The sequence below is a fragment of the Mytilus californianus genome, unplaced genomic scaffold (assembly GCF_021869535.1).
Source record: "Mytilus californianus isolate M0D057914Y unplaced genomic scaffold, xbMytCali1.0.p SCAF_1, whole genome shotgun sequence".
Classification (NCBI taxonomy): Eukaryota; Metazoa; Mollusca; class Bivalvia; order Mytilida; family Mytilidae; genus Mytilus; species Mytilus californianus.
The window spans coordinates 74568066-74583784 of NW_026262581.1; the positions used below are offsets into that span (position 1 = coordinate 74568066).

General features: G+C 32.4%; 1 protein-coding gene across 1 annotated transcript in view; it reads left to right on the top strand.

Moving 5' to 3' along the window:
* The window catches only part of LOC127723988 (sialin-like), a 33075-nt gene that overhangs the window by 3511 nt on the left and 13845 nt on the right, over positions 1 to 15719 (top strand). The window contains exons 2-9 of the mRNA XM_052230699.1: positions 5505 to 5570; positions 5878 to 6098; positions 7258 to 7491; positions 8703 to 8790; positions 10573 to 10668; positions 12607 to 12746; positions 13448 to 13597; positions 15156 to 15288. Coding sequence (XP_052086659.1) covers positions 5507 to 5570; positions 5878 to 6098; positions 7258 to 7491; positions 8703 to 8790; positions 10573 to 10668; positions 12607 to 12746; positions 13448 to 13597; positions 15156 to 15288 — 1126 coding nt within the window. The 5' untranslated portion in view covers positions 5505 to 5506. The remainder of the gene's footprint in view (positions 1 to 5504; positions 5571 to 5877; positions 6099 to 7257; positions 7492 to 8702; positions 8791 to 10572; positions 10669 to 12606; positions 12747 to 13447; positions 13598 to 15155; positions 15289 to 15719) is intronic.

Below are 15719 nucleotides of genomic sequence, written 5' to 3' on the forward strand. Positions count from 1 at the left end.
ATTTCATCAGTCGAATCACATAAAAATGTGAGATTTGAATCACATGTGAAAATCACGATCCCATCATTAGAGTTATTGTACTGAAGGAAGGTTTCATCTAAAATAATATGAAATATTATCATTTTTTTAATGCTATTCCTTTTAAAGATATATATGAAACAACAAGCGGAACATGTTTGCTTTATTGTAATGAAGATATGTCACATTTGGTCTGAAACAATCTAATGGCATCTTATAGGAGTAAGTGCCTCTGAAATGTCCAATTATAAGATTAATTGATTATTACTTCAACTTGGTTCATTATAAAGCCATATGATCTTTTACCAAAGGTTGGATGACATATGACCTTGAAAAATGACAACCGGAAGTGACCTTGAGAAAACAGGAAGAAGTCATTTTTGCACTTTCTTCTTCGAAAAGTACTCGGAATCCATATATTTAGTAATTTTAATACATTAACTTATCACTGAAGACTAGAAATGACTTTCGATAAACCGAAAGGGGCCAATTGTCTCCTGTTTTACAAGCAAAAGTATATAGAAACTATATATTTTTGGAATCAGTGTGAAAGAAACTTTTATATGAGACCGGAAGTGACATTTACTTCACCGGAAGTAGCTAATTATCTCTCTTATTTCACTCAGAAGTATATAGAAACCACTTATTTATCGCATCAGTATGAAGAAACTGATGATAAGATGCCAATTTTAACTTTGAGTAAACACGAACTAGCTTCTTTTCGATAAATTTTTAAATTACTGTGGAAAGACCTTCAATTGTTCTGTGAACAATTGGTTTTTAATTTAATTTTTTTTTAATTTTTATTAAGTAAATTTGTTCAAAATAATTTCAGTTTATTCTAAATATATTAGAGTAAATTTTGTCTTTTTTTTTATAAAAAAGTTATGGATTTATTTTTCATATGTTTTGTATAAATCTGCGCAAATGTGTAACTTTTCAAAAGGTAAATTTCGCGCAAACGTAATGCATTTTGTCGCGCAAACGTGCATTTTTTTTTCTCGCGCAAATGTAGGACGAATTCGCGCAAACGTAACGCGCCGGTTAAATGCATGGGTCGTGAAATAGGCTTTATTATACTTTCACCTCTTTATACCTTATAAAACAGGCACAGTAAATTTGTTTTTAAAAGAAAATACTTTGTGTAAATCTAAAATTGATGATATCGCATTCGCAATAAACCAAATAAAAACGATTCCTCATTTGAAATTTACCAAGAAGATGATCACTTAACAACAATGTATTATACTTATTTTTACCTTAATCAAGATGGCAAACATATTCAGGTGTGATACGTTGGACTACATGTAAAAGAAAATTATGCTAGTTTAATCAATAGTTATAGGGATAATTATATAAAAAAATAAGTCAAAAACCACCGAGAAAGATTAAAGAGATATGATCATCGCGAAATCTCGCTGTCTCGTTCTTTGGCCTTTGGTGGTTAAATCAGTTTAATTATCAAATCTCGTTGTTGTTAGGCATATAAATGTTAGTAAAAAGAAAATAGTCTTTATTAGCGAAAATAGTAATCTTTAATCTTTTTTCCAAATTATAATTGACAAAATCGATATAATATAATAAGGACATAAGCTTTTGACTGTAGGTTTATGTACATTTGTCATGTTAAACCAATTATTGTATATTGAAACCTGTAGTCTGAAAACCTGCATACTATGAGGTCTTTTTCGTCTCTAAGTGTAGTTGACGATTCTTAACCGCCATTTTGATTTTACAATTTAGAGTAGTGATGAGACTATTACCGGTAATTGTGGAATTATAAAAACTGGTGAACGCTCCTTCTCCAACACTTTATTTCCCAAAACTTTCACACGTAGTGAAATGTATTTTGTCCGGCACCAAACTATAACGGAAATATAATTTTACCGTTATGGGACCTCAATTTTTTTAAAACTATTGCTTCAAAATGACACGTTATGAATACTACTCCTGTAGAGCCAATTTGACCAAAACCTTTATTCATTGATATAAAAAGAAGATGGGGTATTATTGTCGATGAGAAGACATACACATAAAGATTATGTCGCAGAATCCATGTTTTTAGCTCTTAACCTTACATAACATTTGTCAGTGTTCTAACAACACAACATCAGATAAAACTGTAGAAAATAATTAAAAGGGCTTGACTCGTCAGATCGATACAATTTAAAGCACACAAAAATTACAAAATACACGACACACCGATTTAACAGTAAGGTTGTTTTGGCCATTTTGACCTAGTGTTGCATAGACACCTTTTGAACACTTCTTCGAACCTCAATACCTTCATAAATGGTTTTTAATTAAGCGTTATTGTCTTTCCTATAATGCCATCTTGTAATTTTAACGCTGATATTAGTCATCGCTCAGTTTATCTTCACATAAAAACACCAAGACTTTAACAACAATCCATGCATTCAAAAAAGTGACCTTATTTTATGAGAGATAATTACGAAAGATTCAACCTTTCATGGTAATGTAACCAGTGTAACTTTGTTACAAAGATAAGGTGTCATTAAGCATGGCATGGATAGATGTCGGGTAAATGAAAATGAAACAGAAACCCTACGAATCAATTCAAATAACCAATTAGATATCTGAAATTCAACACAGTCTACAACAACAGATATATTTCTATACACTATGTCAATCTCAATTCCTCCCGAGTCATGAATCTGAAATATTGTCAACAAATTGATAGTGACTATGAACGATTTGCCATCAACAATCATATTGACCGTCAATATTGTATACATGTACTAACATTTGTAAAATTGAAGGAAACATTAAATTTTTTTTTGGAAAAAAAACCCTTCTGGACAAAGGAACGCCAAGACCGTGCACGACCATATCAACACAGACATTGAAAAAAAACACGTCAAAGACAAAGACACACACAAACACGCAAAACATTCACACAAGAATAGCACTTATCCCATTGAAAAAAAAACTCTATTTGGCAATTGGCCGCAGTTATATTGGTCATGAAAAATTTAAAACAAATCTTGTGAAAATTGAAACAAGTAAATCACAATTGCGGTTTCAACAAAAGAAATATGTCCATGGTCATCTGTGAGGCAGATATTCAAAGAAAATAAACCAAAGCAGGATCTCTTCTGTAAAAGTTTTGAACAGATGAATAACTCAACAACGAGGAACCTTACCTTCAGTAGTCCGTGTAAGCTGAAACCATCTATCAAGACAATCTTGTGATGAAACTGAAGTTCTGGAATATGATATCAATACAGATATATATTAGCAATATAGAAGTGCTGCTGGAAAGTGTCCTTATTTAAAAAGAATGTTTGCAGTAGGAAAATAACAGTTATCTCTTTTGTCAAAAGAAGTCGAAAAAGATAAACAACATCATTATCAAAAGTAAAAAAGATGAAGAGTCTTAAAGTTCTAAAAACACCAAATAAAGAAGCTAAAGGTGGAGCAGCATGAAACCGGAATAAAAGGGTGAACACAGACAGCGTAAGCAACGTACATGCTCAAGAAGTGGCATACGTCTTAAACACAAGTACAACTCTGGTAACAGTTCAATATCGGTGGTACTCATATACGAGCAAAGGTAAACGTGATTATGGTAGGCTAAATAGAGGTCGATCAATTTAAAACGTATCCAAACGGAGATCAAACTTGGAAACTTTGGGGCAACTGATTAATTTGCATTTGGTTTAGGTTTTCTTCAGTTTCATATTTCGTAGTATCCTTTAGTGAAACATCGTAGAAGATGTGTAGTAGCTGCAATTCTGAGGTACATGACACTGATTGGTTTAACAAATAAATGCCCAAGTCCAATTATGTTGCATCTGGAACATAACCGGTTTTTTTTTAGCAACACAGAATATAGAATAAGTTTAAGACAATACACTTGAGATTTCCAACGTTTCTCGAGATAAGGTTATGCAAGATTTATAAATGAAGCGAAAACATCTCTTTCTTGGTAAAGGAAAAACCCATACAAAAGACATGCTTTGGATGTCTTATTTCTGTCATTTATTGTGTGATGTCTTACTGTCTTCGTGTCATTTCCCCACATCCGTTCTTATCCTTGGTTCAGTAACCTTGCAGTAAGCAGCCACGGATTGTCAAGGAAAACTTGATAGGAAACGCACGTTGATGTATAGTATCAACAGGGAGACACATACTTCATGTATTGCTGGTATGTTGCTATAATAACTTTGAATGCTCACAATGGGAATATTTCATCTCCTTTTTCGTTGAGTTCCGTTCTAAAATATATAGATATTATTATATAAAAATAATAAAATAAAAAGATGAAATACGGATTCATTTTATATCACCGTCAACCAAACTCCAAACACTGTTAAGTTCCGCCGTTGCTGTAAACAAAGAGATGGTATGCGGATGCAAGTTCTGATAAGTGATCACCTTACTACATTTATATTCGTAAACAAACAAAACATTCAGTAATTGAATTCAGATGGTCAGAGATCAAATATAAAAAACAATGAGGAATGTACAGTACAAAATAGGGAAATTTAAAGATTTTATTGTCAAATATCTTTTTCTATGTAAAAGTCTTCCACAAAATGTTAGGCAAGAAAACCACACACTTGTTTGTTTTTTTTTTTGTTTTTTTTGGAACAGAAATTTGTTATTCAAGGTACTTGACATTATCTATTAAATGACTGTAATGTTAAAAGACTTGGATCGCCATACTTTGATAGTTTTCGATTATTAATTTTATCTTAAATTTCATAAAGACTAGAAGAAATATTATTTTTAGCCTTTCGCATTTTTCTTCTGAAATATATATTCAGAAAAGAATCATTATAGTCCTGAAAATTTAAATTAAAGGTTTAGAAATGAACCTTACGGTCATGTTTTAATACGAGGTTTATTATAAATTTCTAAGCAACACAAGGTTATCAATTTCTCAAAAGGAACCAAAATATCGTCCATCATCTCAAATCAATCGAAAGAATATTGTATCTTCATCAACGACTCTTCCTGCTTACGGCAATTGTCTGAGCAGAAGTGAGAAAATTGGTTAAAACATTCAATACTTAAAACAAAGTTTCTTCATAAATGCATCAATCTTGCTGATTACTTTTGGAAGTAAGTCCATGTTCTTCTAAAACAGTATAAAGAATGAACTGGGAGGCAGGTGATATAGTTGAGGCGAAAGAGTATTATATCTACATTGCATGTGTACTTTTCATATTTGTACTTGAGATTTGAGGTGCAAATAACAATAAATGCGAAAGAGCACGGGATTATGACAAAAACAAATGAGAAATATAAGTGTGGTCATCTGTAGAACAGTTTCATGTATTCTACAACGGTTAATCAGGTGATAATGGTTAATTTTTACCAATGTATTTAGTATGTATGTGATTCAAGATTTGTTCTCATTAAGGCGATTTCACAAGACCAGCTGTAAGTTTTTTTTTAATTCATAATAGGCAACAGATGATATTTTTTCAAATGCAATTTGTCAATATTTATTGTTACAGAAATGGAAGAAGGAACAACACATGCACTGGTTCCTAATGGACAAGAGAATTTAGAGATTAAGAAGGGTAATAGAATCTGGCTCCTTAAATGTGTAGACCATGAATATACTTCGAAAAAATATTCACTTGTTCATCTAACCATAAAGATATCACTTAAACCGAGTAGCTCTTTTGTTCTTCAAAAGATATATTTAATTTTTCAGTACTTTTATACCATTTTCTAATTATTTAGTATCATTAAATTAGTATTCCTAGTAAAACCTTCTTTTGATAAGTATGTATAAAAACGACAATTGATGAATTGTTTAGAAAGTATATATGGGGTATTGCTTTTATAAAAAAAAAATTACTTTTTTCTGTTTTTGTTTTGTAGAATCTGTACCTCTGTTTGGTTCTAGTCGTTTTGCACTAGCCATCTTAGGATTTTTTGGACTACTTAACATGTATGCGATGCTTGTTAACATTAATGTTGCGATTGTCTGCATGGTGAATAGGACTGCGATATATACTAGTGATAACTCTACAGTTAATCACAATGAAGATAGTAACTGTTATCGTCAGAAAGATAACTCATCGGATGTATCTTCTATCCCTGTAAGTTGAGGCCAGAGAGAGAGAGAGAGAGAGAGAGAGAGAGAGAGAGAGAGAGAGAGAGAGAGAGAGATTATATCATCAGTCTATTTCTTGATAACAGGCTCAAGATTCTAAGTCTAAAGTATCTTAGAATTGATATCATTTTTGACGTCATACAACAATCACATTTCCATTGTGGCGTCAGATATTTTCTATTGTGACGTCAAAATTTTACGGAACCTTTGTGATGTCCAGCAATGGCGATCAAATAGCGATAAGGTGTATTGTATGGAGTCGGGGAGATGTGGGGTTTACGTCAATAAGACAATGAAAAAAAAAACAGTAGTCAGGTGTTTTACTTTACGATGCCTAGTTAGACCCAACCATATCATCTTATTTCTAATGGTGAGATGCATTGACTGCAACATATCAAACTACTCTCTAAAATAGGTTATGGACAATTAATGCAAATTAAACATTCAATTTATCGTTCACTTTGGTTTCTAAACCATAATCCTCAATGAAAGCTTGTATCATTTAAAAACTTTATAACAAGTTTGATTGTGTTTAATTTGCCAAGCTTACAAGACAATGTTCTCTATTTCTGTCTGTCGACCTTCATCGTTCTGCATAAATTATTAACAATATTATATGTCGAAGCCAAATCATCTTTTCATCCAAACATGAATGTACAATGTGTTTTAATGATCTTTTAAAACTGCACAAAAGACCGAGAGGCATTTAGAGAAATGATAAATCTATATCATATTTGGAAGTATGGTTTACTACCCTAGTTAATTTAGATAAGTCACCCGTTACTGCCGAAATAACGATGAAATAGATTGAACGGAAAATACAATGAAAAGATTTTAAGCAACAAATTCTATGATATTGTTGCATTTTTTACGGGTGTCTTCTATCAAATATTTATACATTTATTTACTTATGTGTACGCTTTAAGCTTTAGCCGACCAGTTCCCTTTTTATAATTGCGTGGGTCGGTTGTTCTATTTCTTCATTGGTCGAAAATTAATTGTGATGTACATTTTCTTGTCTTTCTATTTTGTTAGTACGACGTTACGTGTCTGATGACGTCCTACAGAAGGAACAAAATATTTTGCAGACCATAAGAGAAGAAGGTTAAAGTTTGTCTGTAGTTTGTTCTCTTCATTATTTCTAGGGTGGTGAGTTAAATTGGGATCCAGAGATACAAGGATATGTACTCGGTGGATTTTACTGGGGATATTTGATAACACAGATGCCAGCAGGCTGGATAGCTACAAGATTTGGTGGAAAGATGGTGACTGGTTGGAGCATGTTTATTTCAATGATATTCACATTGCTAACACCATTTGCTGCTAAAACTAGCTTTATCTTTGCAGTAGTTGTTAGGATTATTATCGGAATGTGTACAGTAAGTCATATATTGCTTGTTTCTGTTTTTCATATATTGTATTATACAAACTTCAGGCCGTTAGGTTTATCGTTTGAATTGCTTCACATTTGTCATTTCGGGGCTTTTTATAGCTTGCTATGTGGTAAGGGTTTTTCTGATGGTTGAAGGCCATACAGTGACCTATAGTTGCTTACATCGGTGGAGATTTGTCTCAATGGAAACCATACTACATCTTCTTATTTTTATCTTTCTTCGAATAAAACTTGGACGTTATTGTTGTCAGCTGTATATGTTTTGCTTAGAAGTTTTGATGCAAACATACATAAACATCTCATTTATAGTTTGGTACAGAGAACAAATACCACAAATTCGTTACCAGACATTACTAAAAACTTTTACTTAAGGTAATTCTTCCATGGATACAAAAACTTCGTTTGGACGTTTACCTGTACCTGTAGAAGACCTACTACAAATGGGATAGCACATCTTAATTTTTACGGTGATGTTACTGACGTCTTTACACGAAATTCATTGGGTGTTGGATGTGTACGGATTAATGTTTCAGTCTTCCGACACTTGGTTTTTTATTAGCTGTTCTTTGCATTGGCTTTGAACTAGCTTTCAGTTAACTACAAGTACTCTCATATCTGTACTTTGAGTTTTTTTGTGGTTGTGTTAGGGCTTTTGTGTGCTTTGTTTCGATCTGATGAGTTAATTCCATATTTGTTTTTTGTTTTGAACATAAATCAGGTTAGTTTTCACGTTTGAATTGTTTTGCATTTGCCATTTCGTTTTTTTTACGGCGCATTATGCGATATGTGTTTTGCTCATTGTTACGTACGGTGACCCGTTGTTGTTAACGTCTATGTCATTTGGTCTGTGGTGTAAAGTTGTCTCATTGGCAATCATACTACATCTTCTTATTTTTATCAGTAGGTAACATAAAAATGTGCCAACCTAGAGAGAGAGAGAGAGAGAGAGAGAGAGAGAGAGAGAGAGAGAGAGAGAGAGAGAGAGAGAGAGAGAGAGAGAGAGAGAGAGAGAGAGAGAGAGAGAGAGAGAGTCGTTTCGTTCTGGAGATAGAAGTATTACTCTATTCTGAAATGCAATTTTTGCCTTTTTTATCATATGATATCAACACCCGGGAAACCGATTCATTCACAAAAGTAACAAGTATCTTGTAATAAGATTACATTAAAAGATAATCTTGAAACTAATATTGTTAATAGGGAGCAGTATTTCCTGCAATACACTCTCTCCTGGGTAATTGGGTACCTCCGTCGGAACGAACCAAGTTTACTGCAATGACGTATTCAGGTAAGAAGTTTGGTTACATTTGATTTATTATTTTTAAAGAAAGAATTATTAATAAATAAACAAACAAACAATTAAATCATTAAATGAATAAATAAAATATATAAATAAACAAATAGGTAGAGCTGTCTAAAACTGTTCCATATATTGAACCGTTGTTGTCTATCCCACTGAAACTTGTTATGTCGTAAATTTACATTAAACTATCTACAAAATGGTGTACAACACTCCTTTTTCTATCGTCGGAATCATTCGTAACCGGCCATCCAAGTATGCCAACCGTATTTATTTCGTCTTCTCACAGCCCAATGGAAATGTTAATCGCAGTGAATGATTGGCATTGTTCTAATGTTTAAAATTGTCCAATTGTCTAAAAAACTGTTAGAAATTTCCAAAATGGTTCTACGGTAGAACAGCTTCTGTCAGAAAATGTTCTAAATGTGTCAGGAGTACTGTTCAAGTCTTAGAGACTGTTCTAAAACACTTCTGACATGTCCTGAGAATTTTAGGGAAGGTAATAACTGATCACTACTGTAGTTTGACACCCGCCATATATAATTGTTCCAAATCTGTAATCTCTTAAGTGGTTGTCAGTGTCCCTACATGTTTTTTTTTTCTGTCAAGATTTTTTAGATTTGATGCTAGGTATTTGGCTGTCTGCGTCAAATTGATTTTAAGTTTATTTAAAGCGTAGCCGTTTGTTTTTTTGTTGAAGGTCGTGTGTTACCTCCAAAGGTCATATTTTTGTTGCAGCCTGTTGATTTATGACTTCTCATTTCAATTTAATTCATGCAGATAGTTTCATAGGAAAATAAAAGGAGAGGTTTAAAATCTCAAAAATTAGCTGAACCGAACCACATATTCCAGTGTCGGATCTAGTTAAACATACACATGGCATAGTTATGTTGACTCTGTGACCAGTATACCTGTGTAATTACCTATTTAAAAAGGCGTTATATGTTACACGAATGAAAGAATCGCTCTTTCATATCTATTAAGAGCATTTTTATCAAAGTCTTCAGCAGCACCAGAGGATCTCTTTCAAGTGTCGTCCTTTATATATGTCGTTTTGTGAATTATTTTCCTATACAACCTGCAAAGGCGATTTCAGTTGTGGACTGCAATAGTTTGGTTCCCTGCGTAAAATTTTCAGTACGCTTTCGGAATATACAAAGCTAGTCAAATAACGGCCTGGTACCAGTCTAGGACTGCAACCCCTCAGATAGAATCTGAAAAAAAAATATGTTTGACATAAAACAGGTAAACTATCGCCTCGTTTCGCTCAATCTAATTGTTTAGAGTCGCACGCTCACTTACCTCATATTCTGGGTTTCAACATGTTATTCTATTAAACCATATTTTATTTGAAGTATTTACTAAAGTATTTACTACAAGTACTTCAATAACGGTCAGCTTATGACAAAGAACATGAATATGCTAAAATTGAAAGAAGCTTTAAGGTGTAGTGTTGTAAATGTCGGTCAGATAATATGGAAGATTTATTATATTGATACTTGTCTGTTATTGCAATCACCGATTTAACAAAAAAATCATAAATAACAAACTGGATATTTACAAACAAAATGTACAATTTAAAACATTTGCAATCATAAATTTCCTTCTTGCCAAAAATAAAAAATAAACTGAAAGCAAAATATAACAGTTAATCTGTTACTTCAGTAATGACTTCAACAAATTATACGAAGCTTTTATTTCAGACAATATTCTGCATCGAAATAAGATTTTATTTTTGTTAACATAGTGAAGTTAATGTTTTCTTTCCAGGTACACAACTTGGCATTGTTGTAACATTTGCACTTGGTTCATTGTTGTGTGCACATGGTTTTGCTGGAGGTTGGCCGTCAATATTCTATGTCTGTGGTATGTAAATAAACATGAAACATTTAAAATCTCAATTTATTTTTCCGATTACGATTTCCGATTTCAGTGTGCAGGATATGGATTTGGATATCTTTTAAGAACGCTTGTAACGAATTATTTGTCATGCAAAAGTAAATAAATTTTAGTGATGAAATCCTTATCATACATTCTAAGTAAAATGTTATTTTCGTCAAATGCAGCCTCAGTTTTATTACTTTGTATAATAATGCATTCCATAAAATTATAATTAATAGTCTAAATGTATAAATTATATCATGCCATAGCTACTTTGCGGAAGAAATCCTCAAAAACTGACATCACACCAGCAGCCTTTCCAAAAAAGGTGGTATTAGAATAAGCCTTTGATACTTTAAGTTATTTCGGCGCGTAGTACCCCTTTTTAACTAGGAATTAAATTTAGTTAAGTGAACAATATAATCAGTGAATGTTCCAATCAAATGTTTTGTAGTAAAGAAATATCATTCAACATAAAACTGGAAGTACAAAAAGTTTATGAAAATAAACAAGTTTTTAAAAAATTATTACGGTCGGTTAGGATATTATCATATGGTGTATACAGGTTGGCCTATTCGTCGACGCTGTTGTAGATCTTAATTCGTCAATGCCCACTGTATGTATCAGTAAAGTCTTTTATATATATTATATTAAAAAAAAACACATTGTTGAAATGTCGGGCTTATCTTTTATAACTTAATCATATGAACCATTCAATGTACATGTAAGTAGGACTAACATTCCAAAATCAATACTCAATGGAGACACGTGATCCATGATCATCAATAAATTGCGTTCATAAAGTCAGTATGAATTTTCCCCTAACTGATTTTTTTTCCAGGCCATAACTTTTCCACTAGATTCTCTTCAATTTCATGATTTATTCATTTGAATTTATTTGAGTTTATTGTGACCTAACCAGCAGTTATAAGTTTGGTCTTCAGCCGGCTCAATTTTTGGGTTTTTTTTTTGCAATAAAACTGTGACAATTTTAAACTTCCGCATCTGCTGAAAAAAAACCAAATGTTATGTTCCTCCTAATATCTTTGATTTGATAATGCTCTTGAACTTCATACTTTATTTGGCCTTTTTAACTTTTTTGATTCGAGCGTCACAGATGAGTGATAGTCTTTGTAGACAAAACGCGCGTCTGGTGTATAAAATTTGATCCTGGTATCTATGAGGAGTTAATATATGTCACAGATATCTGAAATAAGAATAAACAGTCACAAAAGGATTTGGCATTTACAGGTTGTCGTTTGTTGCTGTGTAACATATTTGTTTTTCGTTCATTACTTTGTACATAAATTAGGCCGTCAGAAACGATGATCAGACCAACAGTGTCAGCGGGAAAACTAACACTTTTGGAGAAGGCGTTACTAAGTTAAAAAAACTTGTGTCTAATCGATCCGTTTGTCCTTTTTGAACAATAAAATATGTTTAAACTAAACTAGCCGGAAAACTACCTTGAGAAAAATGTTTGGTTACGCAGGGTCAATATTACATTCAAAGCTTGTTTCTCGATTTAAGATGAAACAAAAAACTTCAAGAAAGTATAACGACAAACGAAATTGAAAGAGAAGTTTTATAAAAAAAAGGCAAAACGTCTGTTTATGAAAGGTTGAAAGGCCAAATAATTATAAGAACAATTCCAAATGGTATTTTATTGGTAAGGTTGAAAGGCCTATAGAGAAAGTTGATCTTCATAGAAACAATTATTGTATAAAATAAATTGTAAAGAACTGATGCAAATTGTTTTAAATGTGCGTACAATATAAGAGACATGTTTTCGTAAAATTTTAGTATCCCCTGAAGTATGAAGAGTATATACTTTTTATTTATTTCGATCGTTTTGAACAATTATATGGCCGTTGTTCAAATGCTCTTAATAAATTAAAGAACATTCTTTTATTTTCACATTAGGCATGTCAAGTTTCATATGGTTCATTTTATGGATGTGGTTTGTAAGTGATACACCAGCCGAGCACAAACGAATTTCAAAAGAGGAGAAAGAATACATAATGGGTTTATTAGCAGACAGTACCCATGACACTAAAAAGAAGGTAAAAATTAATGAAAACTTATTCATATATCGTATGCAAAATTGGCTTCATTGTTTGTGGGTACAAATCGGGCTTAGTGAAGCTTGTGACAGAGTATAAATTATATTGAGAACTGTTTGTTGAAACCATTGCTTTACTCGAATACGTACTATGAAGAGTTGTAGAAAACTGATTTAATGGAAAATGAAAACCACACCATGTGTCGAAAGGAAAAAAAACATAGACAAAAAGTTATAAAGATCCAGATAAAAAATTCCAACTTTCAAATAAAGACAAAATGAAAAGAATGTCAATAGTTACAGGTCACCTGACGCCGGTCAACAAAAGTTCAAAAGGCACAAAATTATCGATCTATGAGTACTCGCAGTAACTGACAGTTAGTTCACAGCCCGATTTCGACTTCAAATAAACCATATTTTCCAAAGACAACATTTATGATCTTGTAAGTAAATTTTATGAAGATTTAAAAAAGCCATCAAACTATTTAACTAAGTCTGAAGATTATCTTCAATTGTCGTCAAAGTTTTGAACACTCTAGAAATAAAAAAAATAACACAATACGTAAATTATAAGATTTGGGTTGAAGGACAAATAACAAAGTCTCAAAAAGACAAAATAGAAAAGATATGCATCATTCAAGATAAATTACAAAGAGAATTGAAGATTGATCATTGACACTCTCATTCATTTCTTTTTAAAAGGAACTACATGTGCCATGGTTGGCGATTGCAAAGTCAATGCCGAATTATGCAATCGTGGTATCTAATATAACATGTGATTGGGGTCTTTATACACTGCTAACATACATCCCGACTTACATGCACGATGTTCTAAAGCTCGATATCACAACGGTAAGTTACATAAGCGACATTTTTTTTTGTAACTTAAAATAAGAGAAGTATTAGACCAATTTACAAGCAAGAAGGATCTCTCGATATATTGGGAAATAGTGATGATTTTATGTAGGAAACAACGTAGAAAACCCTTATAAAACTCTATAATCGTTTTTAAAAAAATCAAGCAGTCCGCTTCCGAAAATTTATTAGATAATGAAAAATAATGATTAGTACGTTTTGCTGTGTGTAGGTAAATAATGATGTAAAATGTAAAAATTTAAACAAGAAAGTTATTCGGAAATATTGACATGTGAAGAGTTACAAGCCGATTTCAAATAATAAGCACTCAAATCTTATTTTCTTATCTTTAGTTTTCTTTTTTGTGTTTTGCCATGGCATTGTCAGTTTGTTTTCGACTTATGAGTTTGAATATTCCTTTGGCATCTATCTCCTCTCTTTTAGTTAACATATTATGCATTCTTTTAAAAACCATGTCAAACCTTCTCTTACAGGCCCTCATATTGTAGGAAGTGGGTCTCTTGTTTAAATAAAATAACTAACTTGAACTAAGCAGGTCAGTGTCACTTTAAAACGTAAATGATCAAGTTTTAATCAATCTTTTGGAGTTTATGGCAGTTATGAGTACAATGAAAATATTAACAAGTAAATTACCCCCCCCCCTTTTCTATGATGACACAGGGAATTACAATAGAAAGTAGTAACATTTTATTCGCCGTGAGGAATACGACCCGCCCCCAAATATAAGGATAGTCAGTTTGGTTATACAGGATGAATACATAAAAACAAAATAGGGCGGACAATCCGAAGAATCGTGCACCAAAAGAGTAATACTGTATATACTCTTTGAAGTGTCCGTAGTCCAAGTTCTGTAGAAGGTTACCTATTAAACGTGAAAACATCATGTTAAAAATTATAAATTTCTTTTAAAAATAAGTGCAAAACAAAGCTAGTAAAAAACTAAAATATATATAAAAACAATAAAACAGAGTTGGTTGTAATATCTTTAATCTATTATGTATCAATTTCTCCTGCTTGGTAAGTATACAATATGTCAAACAATGTGTCTTTCAGTCCCCGCTTTCCCGTAAATTCCGCTATAATAGGGTTGGGGTGATTGGTTGACTGATAAATGTTCGCTAAACGCTCTTTTGCAAAAATTTCATGCATACTCATACTCCTTGACTTCATATTCTGAACGAGAACATATTAACAATGAGTCCAATAGTTAGGTGCTGTAGGGGGATGCAGTGACTTTATATTTGGTTTGTAGTCAACCAGCAACGATTATTCAATAGAAGCACTTGCCATCTTATAACAAGCATATTTACGGAGACAATCTAAAACCAAACTCAAGTTCGTGATAGAATTGGGCCTTTTATATACAAACTGACTGACTGTTTACTGTTAACAGTCCTTTCAGATCAATTGTATGGTATGCTAAAAGTTTTCAAAAATATAAACTAAGTGCCTTTATAATTTTTTGTATTAATTAATCTTGTATAAAATTGTCATATCAACCAATTAAAGTAACTGATGCAAAATTAACTTACAGAATGGACTGTTTTCGTCATTACCGTATATTGTTTTCTGGGCAACAGTATTTTGTGGAGGTTGGCTTGCTGATTTTTTCCGGAACAGAAAGTTGATGTCGACTACTAATACCCGGAAAGTATTTGACACTGTTGGTAAGACTCATTAAACTGCCCACCTTTTATCAAAATAGCATTCCAAAAATTAAAAATTAAAATATTTAAAAACGTGTTTATCAATAAAATTGAGAATGGAAATGGGGAATATGTCAAAGAGGCAACAAACCCGACCAAAGAGCAGAAAACAGCCGAAGGCCACCAATGGGTCTTCAACACAGCGAGAAAATCCCGCACCCGGAGGCGGGCTTCAGCTGGCCCCTAAATAAAAATGTGTACTAGTTCAGTGAAAATGGACGTCATACTAAACTCCAAAACATATAAATGAACTAAAATTAAAAATACAAGACTAACAAAGGCCAGATATGTTGATACGGATGATTGTTATGTACAAGACGTCATAGTTTATTACTTTGAATTTGAAATTTTATAGACAGTAATAACAGAACATTCAGTATAATAAATTACAT